Consider the following 27,969-nt stretch of genomic DNA (forward strand, 5'->3'; position numbering starts at 1 on the left):
GGGGAGCTCCGCGGGCCGCCGGCGAGGCCTGGGCGGTGGAAGGCGCCGGCGCGCGTTTTGGACAAGAGCGGAGGGGCGATTTGGGACCTTATGGAGCCAATTTTAGGGATTTTAGGGCTGGGTTTGGAGATTTTAAGTCTGGGCAGGTTGATTTTGGGCGTTGGGACCTCGGTAGAGGGACAATCCGGTGGAAATTGGACCTTTTGTGGCTGGGCAGAATAGAGGAGGTGATTTTCCTCCAAGGACAGGGGCTACTTTTGGACGATAGGGAGATTTTGAGGGTGATTGGCAGATGGGGTATGGGCGGGGCCAAAACCCACGTTTCATGGGAGGTGTCGGTAATAATCAAAACATTTGGGGCGTGGATTCAAGAGTGAGGAAATTAAAGATGCCACTATTTGAAGGGGAAGATGCTTATGGATGGCTTTACCGAGTTGAGAGGTACTTTGCTATCAACGGGTTGACGGAGGAAGAGAAGTTGATGGCAGGGGCATTGTGTTTGGAAGGCGCGTTGTCATGGTTTCAATGGCGGGAACAACGACAACCAATAAGGTCGTGGAAAGAGTTTAAAGACCGAGTGATCGAGCGCTTTAGGGCTACCCAGGAGGGGGATTTACACGAGTAGTTCTTTGCTCTAACACAAGAGGGGACCGTTATGGATGATAGAGAGAAGTTTGAATTGCTCTCGGGGCGTTTGAGGGGAATCTCGGAGGCAGTATTGGAGGAAAATTTTATGAAGGGGCTGAAACCGGAGATTCGAGCGGCGGTGCGGTTGTTGAGGCCAAGGGGGCTTGGCGAGACCATGGAGTTGGCCCAAATGATTGAGGATGAGAATAAGACAGAGAGGGCTAACAGAAGTAACTCCGGTGTTTTCCAATACCGGAATACTATTTCAGGAGGAGGGGTGAAAACTCAGACATTGGGGGTTCAGAGGGATACAACGAAGGATAGAATGGGAGGAGTGCGACCAGGGGGTACTTTCAAACGTCTAACGGAGACAGAGATACAAGACAAGCGAGCGAAAGGGTTGTGCATCCGGAGCGACGAAAAATTTTCTCCGGGGCACTGGTGTAAGGATCGCTCATTACAAGTCCTCACGGTATGTGATGATGACGGCAACAAGGGGGAGACTATAGGAGATGTGATAGAGGAGGAGGAGCATCCTCATTTGGATGTGGCGGAGGTCTCGCTCAACTCGTTGGTGGGGTTCACACCGAACCACACTATGAAGTTGGTTGGGAAAATTGGAGAGCAAGATGTGGTGGTGTTGATGGATAGTGGAGCAACTCATAATTTCATCTCCAATCGAGTGGTGGAGAGATTAGGACTTCGGTTAGTCGACAACAGCAATCTTGGGGTGGTCATGGGTAATGGTACCGTGGAGAGGAGTAGAGGAATTTGTAGAGGGCTGATTTTAATGCTCCAAGGAATTCAGGTGTTGGACGATTTTCTTCCTTTGGATTTGGGTAGCACAGACATCATTCTGGGAATGAAGTGGTTGCAGTCATTGGGTGAGACGAGGGTAAATTGGAAGCTCTTGACAATGGAGTTTCAGGAGGGAGGTCACACTATAGTGCTTCGTGGAGATCCAAGTTTTGTGCAAAACCCTAGTGACCCTCAAAACCATGGTTAAGGCGATTCAGGATGGTAAGCTCGGCTTCTTGGTTGAGTTGCATATCATAGGAGAGTGGAATGAGGCGACGACGAGTGTTACAAAGTCGTTTCAGCAGCTGTTGGAACAGTTTGAGGATGTCTTCCAAAGGCCCAAAGGGTTACCCCCGAAGCGAGAACGCGAGCACGCGATTGTGTTGAAGGAAGGGGTATCACCAGTGAGTGTACGGCTGTATCGCTACCCACAGGTATAGAAAGATGAGATCGAGAGATTGGTCAACGAGATGTTGGAGGCAGGAATAATACAGCCGAGTGTGAGCCCGTTTTCGAGCCCTATTTTATTAGTGCAGAAAAAAGATGGGAGTTGGAGATTCTGTGTTGACTATCGGGCATTGAATAAGGAAACGGTGTTGGATAAGTTTGCAAAATTCTGCATTTCGGACCCATGAGGGTCATTATGAATTCCTAGTCATGCCGTTTGGCCTCACCAACGGCCCAGCCACTTTTCAGTCGTTGATGAATAAAGTCTTCCAACCCTATTTGCGTAAGTTTGTTTTGGTATTTTTTGTTGGCATCCTGGTTTATAGTAGCACATTGGAAGACCATGTCCGCCATTTGGAGAGGGTGTTGACGGAGTTACGAAGCCAACAGCTCTATGCTAATCGAAAGAAATGCCTGTTTGCTCAAACGAGGGTAGAATATTTAGGGCACGTAGTGTCGGCAAAGGGAGTTGCAGTAGACCCATCTAAAGTTGCGACAATGCGGGAATGGCCATTACCTAAGACGTTGAAGGAGTTGAGGGGGTTTCTTGGGCTCACAGGGTACTATCGGAAGTTCGTTAGGGGATATAGTTCGATTGCGTGGCCTTTGACAGAACAATTAAAGAAAGATAGTTTTCAGTGGGGGGAGGCAGCGACTCAGGCCTTTGAGCAGTTGAAGAAAGTGATTACTAGCGTTCCAGTGTTGGCCTTACCAGACTTTAGCCAACCATTTGTAGTTGAAACTGATGCTTCAGGGTATGGTTTGAGTGCAGTACTCATGCAGAACCAGAGACCAGTCGCCTATTTCAGTCAGGTGTTAACAGCTAGAGCGCGACTCAAATCGGTGTATGAGCGCAAACTCATGGCGATTGTGCTCTCAATTTAGAAGTGGCGACCTTATTTACTGGGACGGCGTTTCATAGTTAGTACGGATCAGCGTAGTTTAAAATTTCTGCTGGAGCAGCGTATGGTGACGGAGGAACATCAGCGTTGGCTTTCAAAGCTGTTGGGTTACGATTTTGAGATACAATACCGCCCTGGGTTGGAAAATAAGGCGGCAGACGCCCTATCAAGGAGGGTTGAGGAGCCTCAGTTGTCGACGTTGTCAGTTCCTTTGGTGTTGGATTGGGAGGCTTTACGACAGGAGAGCGAGGCCGATGAGGAGTTGGGGAAGATACGAGCAGCCTTGCTGAGGGGAGGAGCAGGGCCACCCGGTTATGCGTTGGATGGCCAACGTCTATTGTACCAGGGACGATTTTGATAAGCTCGTATAGAATCTAAACAATTCCAGTAAATATATTACTTGAATTATGCACAACGAGTTACAACTCGAGCTCAGAAAACTGAATCAATGGCAGAAAAATTACTAGATCAATGACCTAGGTATGGGGGTGTTCGAGTGACCCCGTGCACTCCCAATTCTAAGTTGTCTTAGGAAATTCAAGATGCCCCAATGAAACCCCTTCCCCTACTATTTATACAATTCTTATTCCCGAAACTAACTTTCCCCCCTAAACCTACAGAACAACCACTCACTTGCCAGCTCCCACATGACTTGCCAACTCAGCTCCCTGCCCTGCCAACTCATCCCCCTGTCCAGAAATACCTCCCAGACCCATGTCTCCATTGCCCTTCCCTGCATCAGCCACTCTCCTCTCCCGAGTCTTCCTCCTCACGTAGGTAAAACGCAAAGGAGGCTTATCATTACTCCCGCCCCAAAGACGCACCTTGTCCTCAAGGTGGAAATCAAGAAACTGACGTTCGATGGCCCCATAGGACTCCCAGGTTGCATCATGCGCCGGCAGATGCTCCCACTAGATTAAAACCTAGACTCAGAATGCCCTCCTACCACACGCTGGTGCATGCCCAGAACAGCTGCTGGTGTGCCATACATCTCCAAATTGTCCGACAACTGTGGCAGAACCGTAGATGTAGACTGGCGACTGCCAATCGCGTGGCGAAGCTGAGAAACATGAAACACCGGATGGATGGTCGTCCCTTATGGTAAGCAAAGTCGATAAGCCACGGGCCCAACACGGGCAGCGATCGAAAAAGGGCCATAGAACCGTGGACTTAACTTCTCATTGCGGCGTCGAGCCAAGGATACCTGACGGTAAGGGCGCAACTTAAGGTACACTAAATCTCCAACCTCAAACTGCACATCACGGCGTTTACCATCCGCCACCGATTTCATTTGCTGCTGAGCACGCAACAAATGAGACTTCAGTAAGTCCAACATGGCATCCCTGTCCTGTACCTGTCGGTCCACAGAATCCACCAAGGATGTTCCAACCCCATAGCGCAACAACGGAGGTGGAGCACGGCCGTAGACCACCTGAAACGAAGTGGTACGCGCTGCCGTATGAAACGAAGTATTATACCAATACTCCGACCAAGCCAGCCACTTATACCATTTGCCGGGTCTTTCCCACGTAAAACAGTGCAAATAGGTTTCGACACACCTATTCACGACCTCCGTTTGGCCATCCGTCTGCGGATGGTAAGCGGTGCTGCGTGCGAGAGTAGTCCCCATTTGCTTGTGAAGTTCGGTCCATAAGTGACTCAGAAATATCCGGTCTCGGTCGGACACAATCGTTCGTGGAACTCCATGGAGGCGTACCACCTCTCGTATGAAACTCCTAGCCACCAACTCAGCTGTGAACGGATGTTTCAAGGCAATGAAAATGTCCATATTTGCTAAGCCTGTCCACAACAACCAAAATAGTATCGTATCCCTCCGAACGAGGCAATCCTTCTATAAAATCCATTGAAATGTCCTCCCACACTCATTCGGGTATAGGCAGAGGTTGCAATAGGCCACTAGGTGCTAACGTAGAAGCCTTGCAATGTTGGCATATGTCACACGCAGCCACATACGAAGTCACATCCTTTTTCATTCCTGACCAAAACCAGTCCGCCGCCAAACATCGGTAAGTCTTAAGAACTCCCAAATGGCCTCCAAGAACCCCATCATGGTACGAATGAAGTAGTCTAGGAATGAAAGACGAACCCCGAGGAACCACCAATCTGCCCTCAAACATCAGCTGCCCAAAGGAAAAACCAGGGCGTGCGTCGGACTGAAGCTGTAAATCCGAAATGATTTGGCTGAGCTTCCCGTCCTACCTCACCAGGCGCTGCAACTCTTGTGTGTCCACAATGGAAGAAACCAACGGGGCACTTAGTTCGGGCAAGTAAACAACCCAAGAAAGAGCATCCGCAGCTCGGTTTTCTTGCCCAGGTTTGAACTGGATTTCGAAATCATATCCCATCAACTTTGTAAGCCACTTTTGGTGCTCCACACTAACCAGGCGTTGTTCCAACAAGTACTTAAGGCTTCGCTGGTCGGTCCGGATCACCAAATGACGGCTGAGCAAGTAAGGACGCCATTTTTGCACCGCCAACACAATGGCCATAAGCTCTCTTTCATACACCGATTTCCCTTGAGCCCGCAAGGATAGAGCCTGGCTAAAATATGCAATGGGCCGCTAATCCTGCATCAACACTGCCCCCACTCCATACCCCGAGGCATTAGTTTCCATCACAAATGGTTTCGAGAAATCAGGAAGAGCTAACATAGGCACGGACGTCATAGCATGCTTCAAACGAGAAAAGGCTAATGCGGCCTCTTCCGTCCATTGAAAACCATCCTTCTGCAATAGATTTGTTAGGGGACCAGCAATGTGACTGTACCCCGCGACAAACTTACGGTAATTTCCTGTCAAACCCAAGAATCCTCGCAAATCACGTACCGTAGTCGGGGTTGGCCAATTCAGCATTGCCTCAATTTTTGCCGGATCCGCTGACACGCCCCTGCCGGAGACAATGTGTCCCAAGTACTCTAAGGACTGTTGGCCGAAGCTACACTTCTTCCCATTTGCAAACAATTGGTGCTGCTGCAACACCCCTAACACTTGGTCCAAGTGATAAACATGCTCTTCCAAAGTTCGGTTGTATACAAGTATATCATAAAAAAAAACCAAAACAAACTTTCGAAGGAAAACTCGCAACACCTCATTCATGAGGGACTGGAATGTTGCCGGAGCATTAGTAAGGCTAAATGGCATTACTAAAAACTCATAATGACCCTCATGGGTGCGAAAAGCGGTTTTGGGCACATCCTCCGGTTTGACTCGGATTTGGTGATACCCCAATTTAAGGTCAATTTTAGAAAAGATTGATGCCCCGTGAAGCTCATTGAGGAGCTCATCAATTATCGGAATAAGGAAACGATCTGGTACCGTCTCCTTGTTTAAAGCCCCGTAATCCACACAAAATCTCCAACTTCCATCCTTCTTCTTAACCAAGAGGACGAGGCTAGAATAAGGACTCACACTTGCCCAGATAATCCCTGCAGCCAACATTTCACCTACCAACTTTTCAATTTCCTCTTTCTGGACTTGAGGATATCGATATGGTCGCACATTAATCGGGGAGGTCTCTGCCTTCAACACTATAGCATGATCCTTTGCACGCTCCGGAGGTAACCTAACAGGCATCTCAAACACCGAAAATCTTCGGTGTAATACCTCCTCCAACTCCACAGGTACCATCCAATCACTTTCCCGATTACTCAACTCTAAATTATTCCATTCCAACCACAACCCCTGTCCTTCCTGACTAAAGGCTCTATGTAAAGCCTTTAAAGACACCGAAGTCTTATTCAAGCCAGGGTCCCCTTTCAAAGTTACCTGTCGACTCCCCACCGTGAACTTCATGGACAGATTCTTCCAATTCACCGTCGTAACCCCCAAAGTCTCCAACCACTGTATGCCCAGAATCATGTCCGAGCTTCTCAACTCCAAGGGCAAAAAGTCCTCTACTACCTCTATTTCCTGCAAGGTGACTATGACCCCTCTACACACACCCTCACCCTTGACAGATAACCCAGTCCCCATCACCACACCATAGTCACAAGTTCGGTCTACTGATAATTCCAATTGCCTTACTAAATCAACAGAAACGAAATTATGCGTGGCATCACTATCAATTAAAACTATTACCTCTCGTCCCCGCAGCATCCCCTTGAGTTTCATGATTTTCGGAGATGTTAATCCGACCACCGAATTGAGAGATAGCTCGACCACTTCCTCCTCCACTTCCATCTCTGCGTCGTCTTCCTTTCCCCTGCAATTTCCTCCTCTTCCTGGACGATGAGCACCTGCAACTCCCGGTTGGGACACCGGTGTCCAAAGGAGTACTTCCCATCGCAACGGTAGCACAGGCCCTTCTCCCTCTTCACCTGAAGCTCTGCATCCGTAAGTCTCCGGAACAGCGCCGTCCCGTTGGCCGCGTCCCTGGGCTTTTCAGTCGCCACTGATTAACGTCCCACCGCCACAGCCGAAGTAGTGTTCCTTGTTCCTCCACTGAAAGACTGACTACCCCTCAGCCCATTCCCAGGCATAACCGAGCCTCCTCTGGACCAAGAATTAAGTGTAAATGTTTGGGCCTTGGGCCCGCCAACCAGCAGATTACGCTCCTCCACCCGTTGGGCGAGCTCCATGATCTGGCCCAACCCGTTGGGTTTCAGCATACGTATCTCCGCTCTCACCTCCAGCTTGAGTCCATTCACGAAGGCACTCTCCAAAACTTGCTCTGAAACCTCTGTTAACGGCGCAGCCAAGGTTTCAAACTGCCGGCGGTACTCCCTCACCATGGTCTCCTGGTGCAAGGATAGAAACTTCTCGTAGAGAGTTCCCTCTTGGGTCGAGCGGAACCGTTCCAGAACCATCCGTTTCATTTATGTCCAATCACGGATCGCCCGCCTCCGGTCTTCCCACTGGAACCAGGCTAGGGCTTCTCCTTCGAGGCTCACCACCGCCACGTCCAGTATCTCCATCTCCGTCAACCGATTCATGGAGAAAAATCTCTCAGCCCAAAATATCCAGCCATCTGGATTTTCGCTGTCGAAAACCGGCATCTCCACTCTCCAAGTACGAAATTCGGCGCGAGCTCCTCCCCCCCGCCAATCCGTCGGTCTCTCTCCTGTTTCCGCCGTCGGATCCGACTGTTCCGCTGGAATTCCGTTTTCCGCCTCCGGCGACTCTCGATCTACGGGATTCCGCTAATTCAGCAACTCATCCATCCTCGTAAGCAACAATTCCAGACCTTGCTCCAATCGAGGTATTTTTCCTACGTCCTCGCGCATCAATTCCATTTCTTTCAACAATTCCTCTCTACTCGCCTCCGTCCTATCCTTGTCGCGATCATCCGTCCTCCTCGTCATCCCGGGAAAGTGCTCTGATACCAATTGATAAGCTCGTATAGAATCTAAACAATTCCAGTAAATCTATTACTTGAATTATGCACAACGAGTTACAACTCGAGCTCAGAAAACTGAATCACTGGCAGAAAAATTACAAGATCAATGACCTAGGTATGGGGGTGTTCGAGTGACCCCGTGCACTCCCAATTCTAAGTTGTCTTAGGAAATTCAAGATGCCCCAATGAAACCCCCTCCCCTGCTATTTATACAATTCTTATTCCCGTAACTAACTTTCCCCCCTAAACCTACAGAACAACCACTCACTTGCCAGCTCCCACATGACTTGCCAGCTCAGCTCCCTGCCCTGCCAACTCAACCCCCTGTCCAGAAATACCTCCCAAACCCATGTCTCCACTGCCCTTCCCTGCATCAGCCACTCTCCTCTCCCGAGTCTTCCTCCTTGCGTAGGTAAAACGCAAAGGAGGCTTATCAGATTTGTTCTACCACGGACTTCTATTCACATACCGAGATTACTACAGGAATTTCATGGAAGTGCTATTGGTGGGCATTCAGGTGTTCTCAAGACATATCGACGGTTGGCGGCAGAGCTATATTGGGTAGGGATGAAAAAGAATGTGGAGGACATGGTTGCGTGGTGTGATGTGTGTCAGCGTCACAAGTATATGGAGATGGCACCAGGTGGGTTGTTGCAGCCTCTATCGCTACCGGAGAAGGTTTGGGAGGAGGTGACGATGGACTTTATCGAGGGGTTGCCTCGGTCGGAGGGATACACTGTGATTTTGGTGGTGGTTGATCGCCTGAGCAAGTATGCTCATTTTATACCCCTCTGACATCCCTATACGGCAGTGTCTGTAGCAGCGGCGTGTATGAGAGGGGTTGTGCGACTACATGGCGTTCTGAAATCGATAGTGTCGGACTGGGACATGATCTTTTTGAGTCACTTTTGGAGGGAGTTGTTTCGGATGCAAGGGACCATTCTGAAGAGGAGTACTGCTTATCACCCGCAGACCGATGGCCAATCGGAGGTCGTTAATCGGAGTGTGGAGACATATTTAAGGTGTTTTGTATCTGACACACCCAAGCATCGGGCGAGGTGGTTGGCTTGGGCAGAGTATTGGTATAACACCTCTTATCATAGGGCGACGCAGACTACCCCCTTTAAGATCCTGTATAGGCGGGATCCACCGCATTTGGTGCACTATGGGCACCGCACCACACCAGTGTTGCAGGTGGATCAATATTTGGAGGAACGAGATCGGATGTTGGATGAGTTGAAGAAACATTTATTAAAAGCTCAACAGATTATGAAGCAGCAAGCGGATGGACATAAGAAGGCTGTCCAGTTTGAGGTGGGGGATCGAGTTTATTTGAAGCTCCAACCATACCGGCAGAAGACGTTAGCACGACGGAGGAATGAGAAGCTTTCTGCTCGGTACTTTGGGCCGTTTGAGATCATAGAGCGCATTGGTGAGGTGGCATATCGTTTGCGATTACCACCTACGTCGGCCATTCATCCATGTTTCATGTGTCCTAGTTGAGACGTGCTATTGGAGATCATGCTTCCTCACCTTCATTGCCGCCTACTTTGACTGAGGACATGGAGGTCGTCTTGGAACCAGAGGCAATGGACGGGGTCCGTCAAGGAACGTCGGGCAGAAGGGAGGTGCTTATCAAGTGAAAAGATCTACCGGACTATGAAGCTACATGGGAACCGTTTGACTTGATTCGGGAGCAATTTCCTTTGTTCCACCTTGAGGACAAGGTGTCTGATAAGCCTTTGCTTAGGCAGGTCTACGTAAAGAAGGGTGGGGGTAGTGGTCGGGGATCTGAGAGTGTGTAGTGTGTGTTTGTGTAGACTTACGGGGGTTATTTTGTGAATAGACCTACGGGGGGCTATTATGGGAGCGGGTACAGGGGAATATAGTTAATAAGGAAACAGTAATAAATAGCATGACAGGCTGGATGGCCAGGTAGGCAAAGATTGGAGTAAGGCATAGGAAGTCTTGGCATTCTACTGAGCAGGAGAGTTCTATATCGGTTTCTAAGAAACCGCTGGTGTAGATCTTGTGGATAATTCAATAAAGATTCTTTCTTTCGTTTTCTTGATTCAATTTCGTGAATTAGATACCTTGAATCTATCAATTTGGTATCAGAGCAACGTCTTGGGAGAATTATGGCAGCTAGGAAAGCAGACGAGAGGTTTGAAACGGTAGAGAAGGAGATCAAAGAGGTTAGGGTATCGATGGAAAAGGGGATTGGGGAGATGGAGAAGGGGATCGGAATGGTTAGGACTGAGATGACTCAAAATCTCACGGAATTGCGTCGATTTATGGAGGAGCAAATGAAATTGTGGGCGGCACCGGCGAAAGCGCTCGAGAAAGCAGGTCCGTCGACGACTATGGCGGAACCGGAGCGCGGGGTGGCGCCAACCGAAGTTGCGGGGTCGCGAGGGACGGAAATAGCCGGACCGCGCGCGCGAATTGAGGAATGAGTGATAGATCCTAGGGTTTTGCAGAACGCACCTTTACCGGCGGAAATCCTTGGGTTACGTACACGGGGAGGTGAACGACCGGGGGAACCTAGGAATTTGCGAAATTCTTGTCGCGACGGTGGGGAAGAGGATCGTGAGGGCCGACGTGAGGGAATTAATGTGGGTCCAAGGGAAGGAGCAATTGGGCGTCGTAGAGATTGGCGAGGGGTTTTCGGTGAACCTAAAAATCCAGGATTCGGCGACCAGAGAGGCGGCATGGGTGGAGATGTTTACAGAAAGGGGCGACACAGGGAGAGTTGGGATAACAGAGGGGTTTTGGGTGAGCTACCAGAGAATGAGGACTGGGCTTCGTATCGCCGGCGGCAGGTGGAGTGTGTTATTCAGCGGCGATGATCCCGACGGGTGAGTATTCCGAATGGAACAATTTTTTTCTATCAACCGCTGCTCAGAAAAAGAGAAATTGATTACTGCTGGGATTGCTTTGGAAGGAGACGCCCTGTCCTGGTTCCAGTGGCAGAATGGTCGCCGTCCTTTTCATGGATGGGCAGAGTTCAAGCTATCTCTTTTGCAGCGGTTTCGTTCATCAAAGGCAGGAAATCTCTGTGAGAAATTTTTGGCAATCCGGCAAGAGGGAACCGTGGCGGAATACCGCAGACAATTCGAAGTTTCTGCAGCTCCACTCCTAGATGTGCCTGAGGAGATTTTGGAGGGCATTTTTATTAACAGATTAAAGGCGGAAGTTCGGGCGGAGTTACGGCTATTGAAACCGGAGGGATTGAGTGAGATAATGGAAATCGCCCAGAGAATTGAAGAAAAAAATGAGTTGCTTCGTAGAGAAGTGGCGGTACCAAGGGTGACGAGGCCACAATTCATTGGAAGCCCTCGAGCGGAACTACCAACATTTCCTGCTAGACCAAATTCGGGAATAGACAGATTCCAGCGAGCTCCAGCCAATTCAGATAGAATAGCAACTCAAAAATGAGATCTTCCTTTTCGGAAGTTGTCAGACTCCAAATTACAGGAGAAGAAAGACAAGGGATTGTGCTTTAGGTGTGACGAGAAATTCACTTTGGTCACCGTTGTAAGAGGAAGGAGCTTCGGATTATGTTGGTTAGCGATGATGAATCCGCAAAATGTTTGGAGGAAGAAGACGATGTGGATAAGACTGTTTGGGAGGAGGGGCAGCCCGAGCTTATTGAGCTTTCATTGAATTCCGTGGTTGGCCTATCAACTTCAAAAACTATGAAGATTCGCGGAATGATTGCTCGACAAGAGGTAATTGTACTAATCGATTCTGGAGCAACACATAATTTCAATTCCTTAAGTTTAGTTGAGAAGTTATCCATTCCAATTTTTCCTACGGCTGGATTTGGCGTGCAAGTGGGCACGGGGGAGTCGGTTAAAGGGCAGGGTTTATGTCGAGAAGTGACTTTGAGTTTACCGCAACTAACCATTATAGAAAATTTTTTGCCATTGGAATTGGGGGGGGTGGATGTTATCCTAGGCATGCAGTGGCACGTGAATTGGAAGTCCCAGTTGATGAAGTTTCAGATTAGGAGAGAGGTGGTTACACTACGTGGTGACATGAGTCTCTCTACTACTATAGTTTCCCTTAAAGCGATGTTTAGGACCATTAGACATGAGGGACAAGGCATCTATTTGGAGTTACACGCGTTGGACGTGGAGAACAAACAGGACCAGCCACTCCCTGCCCAGATCAGTGCCTTACTGCAGCTTCATCCACGTGTTTTGAACATGCCGGATGGACTTCCTCCTCACCGATTGTGTGATCACCGTATTATTTTACAACGGGGCACCTCTCCCATTAGTGTTAGACCCTACAAGTACCCTCATTTTCAGAAAAACGAGATTGAAAAATTGGTACGGGAGATGCTTGTGGCAGGGATCATACAACCAAGCAATAGCCCATTTTCTAGTCCGGTGCTTCTCGTAAAGAAAAAAGATGAGAGTTGGCGTTTTTGCGTTGATTACCGAGCTCTCAACAAAGCTACAGTGCCGGATAAGTTTCCTATACCGATGATTGAGGAGTTATTGGATGAATTGTTTGGGGCTACAATCTTTACCAAATTGGATTTGAAATCGGGATATCATCAAATTCAGATATGCATGGAGGATGTTCCTAAGACAGCTTTTCGCACTCATGAGGGCCACTATGAATTTTTGGTTATGCCCTTTGGGTTAACCAATGCTCCGGCCACTTTCCAATCATTGATGAATGAGGTACTTAAACCTTTTTTACGGAAGTTTGTTTTAGTTTTTTTTGATGATATCTTGGTTTACAGTAAATCCTTGGAGGAACATGTGGATCATTTGGAAGTGGTGTTGACTGCCTTAGAAGATAACCAATTATTTGTCAATAAAAAAAAATGTACTTTTGGCCAAAGTCAATTGGAGTATTTGGGTCACATCGTCTCCGGTGAGGGGGTTTCGGCCGATTCCAATAAGATTCAAGCTATGTTGGATTGGCCTACTCCCCGCTCTATCAAGGAGCTACGGGGATTTTTGGGCTTGACCGGTTATTACCGCCGTTTTGTGACGGGATATGGTCATCTTCAATGGCCATTAACACAACAATTGAAAAATGACAGTTTCAATTGGAATGAATTGGCGGAGGTTGCTTTCGGAAGATTGAAACAGGCCATGACTACAGTCCCAGTTTTAGCATTGCCGGATTTCTCACAACCATTTGTGGTAGAATCCGATGCTTCCGGCTTTGGGATTGGCGCGGTTCTAATGCAACAACAGCGGCCCATAGCTTACTTTAGCCAGGTGTTGTCTCCGCGGGCTAGGGCCAGGTCTGTTTATGAGCGCGAGTTGATGGCTGTGGTGTTGGCCATCCAGAAATGGCGTCATTACCTCCTTGGGCGGCATTTCATTGTTCACATTGATCAGAAAAGTTTAAAATTCTTGTTGGAGCAAAGATTAGTGGGGGAGGAGCACCAAAAGTGGTTGTGCAAACTGTTGGGTTATGACTTTGAGATCCATTACAAACCGGGGTCCGAGAACCGCGTGGCTGATGCATTGTCTAGGCGGACTTCGGGGTTGGAGTTGATGCACATCACCACTTCTGCGCTGTATGATGGGGCTGAAATTCGACAGCAACAGTTGAGTGATCCGAAACTGGCAGGAATTTTGACGGAGTTGCTGGGCAGCCCGAAGGGGGTGAAAGGGTTTTCTTTATGCAACGACTTGTTGATTTGCAAAGGGCGGGTGGTCCTGCCCCGGCTGTCTCCTCTCATACCCATCCTTTTGCGCGAATTCCATGACAATAAGGTTGGGGGACATTCGGGAGTATTGAAAACTTATAAACGATTGTCCTCCGAATTCTTTTGGTATGGCATGAAACAGGATGTGAATTCCTTTGTGGCCGCCTGTCAAGTATGTCAACAGCACAAGGCGTCGACCTTGTCTCCTGCTGGGTTATTACAGCCATTGCCTCTGCCGAACTTGGTTTGGGATGAGATTTCGATGGATTTTGTGGAAGGTCTGCCAAAATCAAGGGGAAATGACTCAATCCTTGTGGTGGTTGATCGGTTAAGTATGCTCATTTCTTGGGTCTTCGCCATCCTTTTTTTGCAAAATCGGTGGCTGCCCTGTTTGTTAAAGAAGTAGTTCGGCTACATGGATTCCCTCGGACTATTGTGTCCGACAGCGACAAGGTGTTCCTCAGCCACTTTTGGAAGGAGCTTTTAAGTTACAGGGCACTTCCCTACATCATAGTACAGCTTACCACCCTCAATCGGATGGCCAAACGGAGGTGGTGAATCAGTGTTTAGAGGCTTATTTACGCTGTTTTGTTTCCGGGAAGCCTATTCAATGGTTTTCGCATTTAGCCTGGGCCGAATATTGGTATAACACAAGCTTCCATGTGTCCGCGGGAATGACTCCTTTCCGGGCACTATATGGTCGCGATCCTCCTAGGCTACTATGTTTTGAGTTGGGTTCCACGGCTAACTACTTGTTGGAGGAGCAATTGCAGGCTAGGGATGCTATTTTAGAGGAGCTACAGGGCCATTTGCTTCAGGCGCAGCATTCAATGAAAAGGAATCCAGATCTCAAGCGTCGGGATGTTTCGTTTGACGTGGGGGATTTGGTGTTCCTAAAAATTAGGCCCTATCGCCATCGTTCGCTGGCCAAGTTTTCCAATGAAAAGCTTTCTCCGCGGTTCTATGGTCCTTATAGGGACGTAGCTCGCATCGGGGCTGTGGCATATCGGTTGCAATTGCCTGTGGCCGCCAAAATTCATCCGGTCTTCCATGTATCGCAACTTAAGAAAGCTCTTGGCGCGCCTATTCCGGCTCAGGAGGTTCCGCCAGTTTTGGCATCAAATTTAGAGTTACGGGTGGAGCCCGAGAGGTTATTGGCCACTCGTTTTTCTAAGGTTACCGGCCAGTTGGAGGTTCTACTTCAGTGGCGTCACTTACCGGATTTTGAGTCCTCTTGGGAGCTCTTTGATGTCATTCAACAGCAGTTCCCTGAATTTCACCTTGAGGACAAGGTGACTCTTTTGGGGGGCGGAGTAGTTGATAAGCCTTTGCTTAGGCAGGTCTACGTAAGGAAGGGTGGGGGTAGTGGTCAGGGATCTGAGAGTGTGTAGTGTGTTTGTGTAGGCTTACGGGGGTTATTTTGTGAATAGACCTACGGGGGCTATTATGGGAGCGGGTACAGGGGAATATAGTTAATAAGGAAACAGTAATAAATAGCATGTATTATAGCATGACAAGCTGGATGGCCAAGTAGGCAAAGATTGGAGTAAGGCATAGGAAGTCTTGGCATTCTGCTAAGCAGGAGAGTTCTATCGGTTTCTAAGAAACCGCTGGTGTAGATCTTGTGGATAATTCAATAAAGATTCTTTCTTTCATTTTCTTGATTCAATTTCGTGAACTAGATACCTTGAATCTATCAGTGTCTCATTGGGAGGGGAGTAATGTTAGACTTGGAAGGGAGGGGCTGAAAACGTATTATAGGCGTAGGTTTAAGAATTAAGAACAGGGGCAGTTTGGTAAATTGACAAGGTCATTAGTGGGAGACTGAGTTTAAGAAGGTTGTTAGGGGAAGATTAGGGTTTCTCATGCATGTTTTGGAAAGTATTAGCAGTAGATTAGAGATTATTAGAGAGGTGTGGCTTAACTCTCGAATCAAAGGTCATTTGTTTCTTTCAATTTCTATTTGATTTCCAATTTGATTTCTATCAGCACAATCCACATGTTAGTTGCACCGAGTTAGGGGCAAAAAAGGCCAAGCAAACTAAGCTGAATGCTATGCACAAAATAGGTCCAATTAATTAACAGGTTCAAACATGCCACCTCGGTCAACTCCCAATTCAAAAAATGGCAATGATGCTTTAAGTTCCCACTACAAACTTCTCACAAATACTTCAACAACACACATAAATTGCAGGAAATTATTACCTATTGGAAGCACGACGTTCTGAAATGCAAAAACATAATCATTATCACCAACTCCCCTACGACTCCATGGAACGTTTACACAATATCCTTCAGCACCCATTGTACCCACCTAAAGAGTGAAAAGATCACATACCCAGTTATAATCGAAATGAATAAACTGCCTAGAAAACAAAGATCGACTCCAAAGCAGGTAAAACTTAGTCTAAAACCAGAAGTCCAGAAGTTGAAAGAAATAAAAGGAGGGATGAAATGACTAGAAAAAATACACTGAAGTTTAATGAAAAAACAGATACTAATCCACAGAAACCAGAATTACTGATAAACTAGGTGTGTACTAGAAGCGCACACACTTTGATTCAGAAAAATAAGTAATTCTGGAGCTAACTATAATAAAATCACAAGATTATTCCGAAGTCACCTATATAGATTATAGTTCCCTCAAAGTCTGTCACTCAATGCAAGGTTGTAACATTTGCTTAGGATTATACATGAAAAGGTAAAACTGGCTAGCAACAGCAGTTTAATTGACCGAAATAATGAAAAAGAAAATTACTAATGAACTAAACTTTTTTCTTAAATAAATGAATAACAATATCTGGCTTGTACCTCGTCAGCAGCCCCAGTACCAGGATAGAACTTTCCTCCTTCGTGTCTATGTAAGGATATATACAAGACCTAGATATGAGGTTTAATACATCAGCACTGAAAAATTGCAAAATGAGCAATACGTCAAAATAAAAAATAAAAAAATACAAAAATACAAAAATAAAAAACCTCAACTGAAAACCTTCGGCCTAGAATTTCTAGATAAACAAGAGAGGTTTCGTCAAAGAATCCTTAAAAGGATAAAGTATATACAAATTATCCCATGAGTGGGAACAGAGAATAGTTATTATAACTGAAGCTTTTAGAGATACTTTGTGGTAGTGAAATGGGCAACTACTACCCGTAGAAATGAAACTGTGATGGTCATAAGTACAACACTCGATTAGCTTACTCTTCATCCCAAATACATAAGTGATATAGCCAACACCATATCCTCCCCTCCAGCAAATCATTTCACTAAAAATGAGGACTGAGTTAAATAGTTGATGCACATAGTGAGATCAAAATTAAATTCTAATGGTGCTCACCGATTTGTTCTGCTTAAATATCTCCTGGGTACCATTTCCATGATGAACATCCTGCAACAATATCGGCCAACATCTGTCACTACAGAAAATTAAAAACAAAAAAACAACAGATACATATTGCAAAGAGACTAATAAATGAAATTATGGAAAATAAGCAAAAAATTATCAGCCTTACCCAATCAAGAATTAGCACCTTCCTAGACCCTGAAGCCTGAGCTGCTAATGCAGCAACTGCTGCGTTATTATGAAGGCAAAAACCCATGGCCTGCTTCACACCAGCATGATGACCAGGAGGTCGAACCTGATTCATCCATTGAATGTCAGTAGATTTAGATATTCCAATCCAAAGAGCTTTCCACATAACTTCAGAGCACCAAATAGGGGCATAAGCTCTCCTACCAGGGCAAAACCATTTTTGACACGACCAGAAACAATGGCTGAAGCAAGATCAGCACATAAACCTGCAGCAAGTCTAGCAGCACATGCTGAATGTCCATTGGCATAAGTATCAGGAGTGAAATAACTGCAGAAACAAAAGGAAATAACCAAAAAGATATCCCACATATGATAAATCAAATACCAAATCTAAAAGAAATGTGATTTATACCACACCTAAAGTCACTTCATATCAATTTGATCCAGGGTAAAAGGAAGGAACAATCACTAGTTAAAGGCTTTAGGATCACACATGTGTAGGTTTACTACGCAGGATTAAAATAAGGATAAGAGACAGAGAAACCAATTACCATACCTAGCAAAAATTTTGCTTGTCAGTTCAACAGCTTCAATATGCTCCAAGGAATGGACCTTTAGTTCCAACAGGAAATGCCAAATAATTAGGAGATTTGCAAGTTACTTCCCAGGATGAGGTGAATGAACTAGGTAACAAAAGTCAGCTTATAAGATTGGTATGACAAAATAGAAAAATAAATAAAAAGGTTTCTTATGAAGTGAACTCAATTACTAAACCCTCATCCCGTTATATAAGAATTGTGAAACTAAGTGGAATGCTTGTTCCCTGACTGGGACAAAATCCTTATCAAAATAATGCAGGTTCCTAAGTATGAAACCACAAGCCTCCAAGTAATGATTCTTACTGACCATCAGAAGTTCTTCTTTGGTAATTTCTCTAGCAGTGATTGGATAACATCTTCCAGGATATATACCTGCAAAAATGTTATATTTTCTTATTATTTATGAAGCTGATGAAGATAAGGTCTGTCCGTGAGTGAATATAAGCTATTGGCTATGAAGCTGATGAAGATAAGATCTGTCCACGAGTGAATATAAGCTATTGTCAAGCCAATAGGTATTACACTAAAATAATCGAAATGTACTCACCAGCTCTAGCAAGGCTAGCAGCAATAGCCCGGAGACGATCCGGTCTTTCAGGGTGCGGGTGGGATTTCATTTCAACCTACTCTAGCATAAATGATTAATGCACAACAATAATCAGAAAGGAAAAAAAAAAAACAAAAAAAAAAAAACTAGAATAAATGATAAATGCATGAGAAGAATCAGAAGGAAAGAACTAGAATAATTAATAAGTGCTCGATAACAATCAGAAAGAAAGGACATACATATCACATAGGCAGCAATCACGAAATTCCATGATTTGCTACAGACATCAACAAAGATATTGATAGCATATATACACACGGGGGAGGAAATATTTTCAATTATGGAGTCATTCTAAAGAAAATACCATGCACCTCCCCCGAACACAAAAGAAATGATAACACCAAAATAAACATCACAACTAGATAAAAACAGCTAAACCATAATAATATAATGCTCAAATTTTACCATTTCATATTCACGTGTTTTGCTAAAACATATCATAAGAAACAAATTTGCAGACCATGTATGTGTATGTGAGTAAGAATAGGAAGAAATTACTGTGCTAAGAAGAAAAATTAAGAACAAGAAATACATGAGAAACCCATTAAACATATAGTGGTAAGGAGATATGTAGAGCAGAAGCACCATACTTCAGAGTGTAGCAACATCCTCTCATCAAAACCTATTGCTGTGGAACTGCTTAGAGCCGAATTTTGTGATGTCCCATCTACATGCAGTGGACAACGGAAAAAAAAGTTATGGTTGAATCAATCCAACTTATGAATTCCGTACAATTTTATATGAGGATGTAAATCACGACATGCTACAAAGTGCATAAATTCCATCATTTTATCAGCAGTACCAACTATAAGAGGGAACATTAACAAAATAGCGGGATTGCCAATATTTTCATTTTATCCATATCAATTATAAGTTAACTATACTGTACCTTCATGTACATAATAAAACATAATAGTCATATAGATAAAACCACTATAGCAGCACTTGGAGAACTCAATTCATGATAAAAAAATTAAATATGACTTCATTATGTTCCAAAAGTGTACACTATCTCTTTTCTTGATTCCTGTATAGTTAGTCTGTATATCACTGCACTCAGGCTGACACTGAAATCTAGGGTGCTTGCAAATGCAAGACGACAAACAAACCACATGAAACCAAAACAGACTAAACAAATTAAAAAAATAAATAAATAAATAAAAACTAGCATAGCTCAAGAATAAGACATCATTGAAATGAATTATTATTCAATATATTATATGGAATAGCAAAAATATTTTTTTTTAATTTTATTGTTTTATTTTATTCCCGGTACTATGTATTTAGTAACACAATTTTTGTATGACATCATTGATACTGATCCCATTATATGCAGCAGCAGACATCCATCTAATTTCAATCAGAACATCATCAGGTTTCCATCCAAAGGCATCATCATATACAAGAAGCATCGCATGGAAGAAACCTTTGAGCATAAAAAATGGTAAACACTAGATAAACCTATGACAAATCATATGTACCCACCTTCATGCCGTTCTTTAGTTTCCATCTCTGAGACAGTAAGATTTGCGTCTTGTAACAAGGGAGGGGCGAAATAGCCATGCCTCAGGATTCCAGATTCTTTATGTTCCCCACATACCTACATGAGAAGGAAATAAAAGGCACCAAGCTATCTTTAGAAAATCAAAGCTTTTGCAGCAATAGATAGTAGTAATAGCACCAGCTGCAGGTTGACATCTTAATCAACAACACAAATACAAGATGGGACGAAGAAAAAGAAAGAAAATGTTAGAGAATAATGAACGGAAAGAAGCATAAACCATAAACATACATCACAATGGACAATGTCATCAAAGTTGACCATCGTGCAATTGGTACAAAACCACTTCACAACTTTTTGCAGGGGCTCCCAGTCACTGTCATCGTCATCATCATCATCATCAATTAGGTTTTGGTTCTCATACATATCTTGAAAAGTCATTTCCTTGTGCTGCCATGCCTTTTTCTGCCGAAAACACAATTGTATCCAAATTTAATAATTTATAAGTAGAACATGGAACCCCTGTTAGTATTACCAACAATCATGTATCTCAAATGCAAAAGAAAACCTAATGGTTCACTTACACATACGACATCAGGCTGAGAGCTGGAACTTCCTGCTATATCTTTTTCCCCACAATTTTCATAACAACTTCTACCATTATTTCCATCTAGCACCGAATTTCCACCTCTTCCATTAAAACCTTCAAGTGGAAGTTTTTCCTTTTGTTTGTGAAGACTCATTCCAGCCTCACCATTTGTTGTCAAATGATTCATTGGTAATGTTTTGGATACCACGTTGTGTTGAGAATTCAGTTCACATTTAAATTTTTGGCCACAATCATTCCTCTGTATAGATTACAATCAACCGCAACATCAAAACGTTCAGAAAGAACAAATAAGACAAAAATAGGGATTACAATCAACCGCAACATCAAAACGTTCAGAAAGAACAAATAAGACAAAAATAGGGATACAAGGAAGAGAGAGAGGAGGGGAGGAGGGGGGGTAGAGGAGGGATACGACCCAAAATCAATGCCGGTTCAAAACTCGAAACAACAGGTGAGTATGGACTATGGACGCTATTCTACCAACTAGTTTAACCACATTGTTAGAAACATCATTATGTGCAAAATCAAAAGGAAAGAAATGTGCTTTGAGGCTTCATGAATCATATGCGGTCTAGTTCTATTTTCATATTCATCTCAAACCTGAAAAATTATATTAAATTCAAAAAAAAAAAAAACGAACTAGGAGACAAAAACGACCCTTAAGTTACAGAAAAAGTGACAAAACATGCAAATAAATATTAAGCCTCTACAGAAACAAATTAGCCATTGAAGCCAACCAAGACACCATATTTATGCACGCACCTAGGGATGTCAGCGGGGCGGGACAGGACGGGGCGGGGCGGGGTTTAACCACTCTGCCTACCCGCCCCTCCCCGCAAATGTGCCACCCTGCTTGACCCTTTATTTTTCCTTGATGAAAACAAGAATACAAAATAAATAAGAATAAACAATATGAACAATCAAGATCCGAATATATTCCTTAGCAATCTTATATACAGTCTATCATTCCAACTTGAGGCGAATCATTCTCCGACTACAAGATTACAGAAAAACAAAAAAACAAAAAAAAAATTCAAAAAGAGGTTTCAAATAAAAAGAGACTCACGGATTCAGTCACAAATTAGCAGATTTTTTTTTTCCAAACTTGAGTTTAATCAATTTTTTGTGTCAAGTAACACTAAACCCTAAATCTTAAAAGGTCGATAATAGTAATAAAAATTAAGTAAATATTACATAACAAAGTCTGAAGTTGGACAGAAATTGGTTTGAGACAAAGAAGCCGAACCTTGTTCTTCGTTGATTCGGACGCGTGAGGCTTCGAGGCCAACGTAAATCGTCCCCTTTGTTTTTGATTCGAGATCTTGAATCACCGATCCCCTTCGTTGCCGAGGAATTATGTTTTATCTTTGTTCGCCAATTGTCATTGCTCTGTTTGGTTGCTAAGAGAATCAAAAGGAATTTCGTAGAAAATTTGTTCAGGTCTCAATGTGTCTGATAGGCATTCAGTTTGTGCTTCTTAAAAGATTGGATTTTCTGGTGTGCTTCATTGCGAGCCAAGGAGGGTTTTATTTTTGCCTTTATTATTTATTTATTTGTTTGTTTATATATTCTGGAATAAAATTAAGAAATAGTAAATAACATATTTTAAAAATTAAATTAAATAAATAATAAATTCTAAAATTATTTTAAAAAAAATAATCGTTTATGTGATAAATAAATTATTTATTATTTATTTATTTACACAGTAAATGATTCATTTACAATTGATAAAAAATAACTTACGTGATTAAAAATTTTTATTTACGCAGAATTTTTTTTTATCAATCATAAAAAGAAGATTTACGAGAAAAAATTATTTTTAATCATAAATGAACCACTTATAAGGTAAATGTTATTTAATTAATTTAGTTTTAAAATATCATTTACTACCTTCTCCCTTAAAATTATAGGGCCCATTTGGTATATAGATTTAAATTAGAGTTCAATTTATAGTTTTTTATTATGACTTTTAAATTTTAAATTTTTTATGAGAAAAAAATATTATAACAGAATTAAAATCAAAGATTTATAGTGTAGTAGAACTCATATATTAAACACACTACGGTTGCCTGTAAACTCTTGTGCATGTAATATTTTTCATAAGATTCTCAAATATATATATATATATTTTTCTCTTAAATATATATATATATATTTAGTAGATAAAAGTATCAAAAAGATACAATCCATGATGAAAAGAAATCTAACTAAATAATATCTTTTTTTATTTAAATAACAAGTAAAAATAAATAACGTGATGTTAAAAAACAATATGTAAAAGAAGAAGAAAAAAAAAACATAAAATCATAAGATTACGTGTTCTTGAGGACATCATTTCAAACTTGAAAATTTTAAAATATAAGTTAAAGTATAGAAGAAAAAAGAAGAATGAACTTTTCATTTTTTTTTTCTTTTTTTGAGATGAATGAAAGTATCTGTTATAAAACGCATATACAATCTATGGTGGGAAAATATCCAACCACAAAACCTGAGAAGAAGAGTAAAAGTCAGTAAGACTAAAGATGACTTGAAACTTTCAAATGAAATTGATCAAGATGAAACTTATCTAATAAGATGATCCATGTAGCCGTGCACCACAAAACTTGAGAAGAAGAAGAAATAGTTAGTTAGACTAAAGATGACTTGAAACTTTCAAATGAAATTGATCAAGTTGAATCATATCTTGTAATTGTTGCAATTATCATGACACTTGAAATTATTGTGCACTTGTTGTCTGCCTAATTAGTTGAAAACTTATGAAATTATAAGCGAAGGGGTAAAAGAAGGTTAATGAACCTTCCTTACCTCATGTTGCACCATGGTCGAGATTTCCTACCACTCCTTTAAACAAAGTCGTCGAGTGTTCCAAAAGTCAGGATAAAGCTTAACCGTCAAGAGATATCGGTAAAGGAAAGATCCTTAGGTTGAGGAACTCTTATGCAGCTAGTGATTGCGGTTGAGAAGTCTCAAAATGATCAGAAGATATCTACATGGATGATTTGACAAGTCCGGAAAAAAGCCAAGATTAATCCAAAACCCACAGTATCAAGAGAGGATAACCCTCATTTTACATCCAAATTTAAATAAAAGACCAGATATGAATTATCATCTACAACCGTGTATTTAAAATCAAATAATTAAATATGGAGATAAAGTTAAGTAAATCCTTATCTAAAAAGGGGATAAAGAAGCTTATCTCATAATGTGATCTAGAGATAGAGATATCATGTATATGAGAACCTATAAATAAGGGTTAAACTCCTCATTTAGACTCTACGCACAATTTTCTACTTTAAGAGAGATCCTCTGTACTCTTGAGACTTAGTGCATTGACAAGTGGACGTAGGCAACAATATTTTACTGAACCACTATAAATTTATTTTCTGCATTTATTTTTAATTCAACTCGTGAGAATCGTAACGAGAGTATTCCCGGAGAGATAAATTCTGAGTTGACGAATTTTCAGTCAATAATTAGCGCTAGAAGGAGGGCCAAGAATCAAGAATTAAGGAATGCAGTAATTACTGAATAATGGCTTTGAGAAGAACTCGCAGTACGATAGCAAACCAAAAAGTCAAGAATGCCAAAATGCTAAGGTTGATGGGGAAATCAACAAAATCACCCAAAAGACAACCAATTGGAGCTGGGAAATCAGCCTAATCAAGGGGAAATTGTTTTCGAAAGTGGGGACGCTTAGGCCCATATTGATAAGCTTCAACAACAAGTAGATACTCTCATCGCAGCAGTAGAGAGAATGGTTACGATCATGACAAGGCGTGAGGAGAGACATGATTCCATGCCATCGCTAGAAGATGCGCCAGTAAACCTAGCAAACGACACTGTCGGGAACCAAAAGAAAGGTGACCAGTACAGTCATGTTGAGGGAACTAGTGATAATGAAGGGAACCTCAATCCTTGGTCGGCAAGATCGCGAAGGTCGGTGGGAAGCAGACAATGCGCAGCCCAAAGAAGTGCCCAAGAGAAGGTTGGGACTCCAAGAACCACAACAGAGAAAGACCCCCACGATCACTGGCAAATGGAAACCGGAGAAACGTTGTTTCGGTCGACTTGTCATCAGTTCACGGTAGAGACTTGAGGGAACAACTAAATGCTCGACGTGAGCAAGAGTTGCAAGTAGCTATAGAGGAAGAACTTATGCCTGAAAACAAGATCCTGGCTGAAAGGATGGTAAAATTGGAAAAGTAGATTGGAAGTCAATTGAATAATTTTGAGCAAGTTGTTAGGGAAGTGGCTGAGGCAGTACATGTCGACGCCAAGACATACACTTTTCGAGAGCACCCTTTATAGCAGACATCATCAAAGTCCCGTTGCCTGACAAATATAAGCCTCCTCCAATTCTGCTCTATGATGGACGAGGTGATCCAGATGATCACTTAGAGGTTTACACAGGACACATGGTTCTCTATAGATACCCAGAAGAGGTCATGTGCCGAACATTCAGAAATCACCTCTCTGACTCAGTGAGGATATGGTTTAGATCCTTAAAGTCCAACTCCATAGCAAGTTAGGATGACTTAAAGAATGCATTCTTGACCCAATTCATTAGAGTTAAGAAGTATATTTCATCAAAGCATAACTTGTCGAGGGTTTACCAAGGACCAAGCAAATCCTTGAAGGATTAGATAGCAAGGTTCAGAGAGCAAGTGGCTGCCATAAAAGGAATCACTGATGAGGTAGCACTAATGGGAGCTCTCACTGGCATGAGAAAGGATATCCCATATAGCACATACCTTGATCGGAAACCACCCAAGACGTACCAAGAATTCCTGACTAGAGCACATGAGTTCATTAATGCTAAAGAGGCAAAAAGTGCCATGAAAAGCAAAGTGGTGGTCCCAGCGAAAGAGGATGCGGGACAATAAGCGCAGGAATATTTATTGAAAGCTGTATTAGGTGGTATATATTTTTTTTCAAGCGTTAGTTTGAAAGTCTTTCAAAAGCCTTAGATTACTCTATCGAATGCCCCTTTTGAAACTAGATCTTTTAGGAAAGCTAGCCACTTAAAGGAGTAAAGCAAGTTTGAACAATCGGAACGACGACAAAAAGCGCTGAGGAAACCATACAGTGCAAGCTAAGCCAAAGTATAATCCCACTCCAACTTCAAGTAGTATAGGCGGAAACACTTCTGCAAATCAAGGAGACACAAAGAGGTTTAAGCCGCAACAAAGGTATGACACTTACACACCTTTGACTATGGGAATTGAACATGTCTACCATGAGATTAGTCATCTTCAGGTTTTGCGTTGACCACTACCACTCAAGTCTGATTCGACCACCACCGATCACGTCTGATTTGACAAAAAGAAATTAAAGTAAGTACTATAGGTTTCACGATGAGAGTGGGCACACCACCGCAGAATGCTTCGACTTAAAGGATAAGATCGAAAGACTAATCCGCGAAGGGAGGGTCAATGAATATTGAGCCGACCATTGAGGTAACAATAACAATCGGTGAAATAGTGATCGTCGAGATGCCTCGAGATAAGATAATATGCCAAAGCTTGTAGGCGTGATTAGAACTATATTTGTAAGACCAATCCTTGGAGGTACCTCTCGACGCACACAAAAGGAATACGCAAGGGAAGCTAAAGAGAAGTTTAGTCAACATACAATGACCATATCCGGCCAAGAAAACATAGCAGCACGATATGATGAGGTCGACATATCTTTCTTTGAAGTTGATGCAAATGGGGTGCATTTCCACATAACGACGCTCTCGTCTTTGAAGCCATGATCGGCAACGATACAGTTTATCATATCTTGGTTGATAACGAGAGTTCTGTGAACATAATTTATACGAACTACCTCAACAAGATGGGAATTCTACGTACAAAGCTACAAAGCAACACTCAACCCCTGTATGGCTTCACAGGAGATAGTGTTATCTCTGAGGGGATCATCAAATTGCTAATAACTCTAGGAGACTGACCACAAGCCTCGACAATTTTATCAACGTTCTTGGTAGTGAAGGAAGGATAACAATATAATGTTGTCATAGGGAGATAGACACTGAGAGCATTAAAAGTTGTCCAGTCAATATACCACTAGATAATGAAGTTCCCTACTCCCAGTGAAATTGGAAAAAGGGAAAAGGAATCAATATGAGTTAAGGCTTACATATTTAGAAATAGTGCACCACTATGTCGTATATTGGTTGATAACGAGAGTTATATGGATATAATCTATATGGAGTCAATAAGATGGGAATTCCGCTCACAAAGCTATAAAGCAACACTTAACCCCTGTATGGCTTCACAGGAGATAGTGTTATCCCTGAGGGGATCATCGAATTGCCAATAACTCTGGGAGACCGACCATAAGCCTCGACAGTATATCAAAGTTCGTAGATTTGAAGGGAGGGGAACAGTATAATGTTGTCATAGGGGGATAGATGGTGAGAGCATTAAAAGCTGTCCTGTTAATATACCACTAGATGATGAACTTCCCTACTCCTAGTTGAATTGGAATGGTGAAAGGGGATTAATATGAGATAAGGCTTACATATTTAGAAATAGTGCACCACCATGCCGTATCTTGGTTGATAACGAGAGTTCTATGGACATAATCTATATGGACTTCCTCGACAAGATGGGAATTCTGCACATAAGTTGCAAAACGACACTCAACCCCTGTATGGCTTCACAGGCGATAGTGTTATCCCTGAGGGGATCATCGAATTGCCAATAACTCTGGGAGACTGACCACAAGCCTCAATGGTTTTATCAAAGTTCTTGGTTGTGAAGGGAGGAGAACAGTATAATGTTGTCATAGGGAGATAGACGCTGAGAGCATTAAAAGTTGTTCGTCAATACACCACTAGATGATGAAGTTCCCTACTCCTAGTTGAATTGGAAAGGTGAAAGGGAATCAATATGAGTTAAAGCTTACATATTTAGAAATAGTGCACCACTATGTCGTATCTTGTTTGATAACGAGAGTTCTGTGGACATAATCTATACGGACTGCCTTGACAAGATGTGAATACTGCGTACAAAGCTGCAAAATGACACTCAACCCCTGTATGGCTTCACAGGAGATAGTGTTATCCCTGAGGGGATCATCGAATTGCCAATAACTTTGGGATACCAACCACAAGCCTCGACGGTTTTATCAAAGTTCTGGTTTGTGAAGGGAGGAGAACAGTATAATGTTGCCATAGGAAGATAGACGCTGGGAGCATTAAAAGTTGTCCCTCAATATACCACTAGATGATGAAGTTCCCTACTTCTAGTGGAATTGGAAAGGTGAAAAGGAATCAATATGAGTTAAGGCTTACATATTCAGAA

At 43.0% G+C, this 27,969-nt stretch overlaps 1 protein-coding gene across 2 annotated transcripts in view; it reads right to left on the reverse strand.

Annotated features, from left to right (window-relative positions):
• LOC21402013 (histone deacetylase 15) overlaps positions 1-22,168 on the reverse strand; it is a 24,836-nt gene extending 2,668 nt beyond the window's left edge. The window contains exons 1-14 of one of the 2 annotated variants that reach the window (XM_024171505.1): positions 21,909-22,168; positions 21,425-21,532; positions 20,637-20,900; positions 20,344-20,517; positions 20,037-20,151; positions 19,142-19,218; positions 18,492-18,567; positions 18,252-18,316; positions 17,902-17,957; positions 17,550-17,673; positions 17,326-17,451; positions 17,151-17,201; positions 16,624-16,692; positions 16,018-16,126 (exon numbers count right to left, since the gene is read on the reverse strand). In XM_024171505.1, the coding sequence (XP_024027273.1) occupies positions 16,018-16,126; positions 16,624-16,692; positions 17,151-17,201; positions 17,326-17,451; positions 17,550-17,673; positions 17,902-17,957; positions 18,252-18,316; positions 18,492-18,567; positions 19,142-19,218; positions 20,037-20,151; positions 20,344-20,517; positions 20,637-20,828 (1,234 nt within the window). In that variant the 5' untranslated portion in view covers positions 20,829-20,900; positions 21,425-21,532; positions 21,909-22,168. The remainder of the gene's footprint in view (positions 1-16,017; positions 16,127-16,623; positions 16,693-17,150; positions 17,202-17,325; positions 17,452-17,549; positions 17,674-17,901; positions 17,958-18,251; positions 18,317-18,491; positions 18,568-19,141; positions 19,219-20,036; positions 20,152-20,343; positions 20,518-20,636; positions 20,901-21,424; positions 21,533-21,908) is intronic. The other variant, XM_024171504.1, reaches the window with a different exon arrangement.
• Positions 22,169-27,969: the final 5,801 nt, after the last annotated feature.

This window comes from Morus notabilis, unplaced genomic scaffold, assembly GCF_000414095.1.
Source record: "Morus notabilis unplaced genomic scaffold, ASM41409v2 Scaffold302, whole genome shotgun sequence".
In the NCBI taxonomy this organism is placed as follows: domain Eukaryota; kingdom Viridiplantae; phylum Streptophyta; class Magnoliopsida; order Rosales; family Moraceae; genus Morus; species Morus notabilis.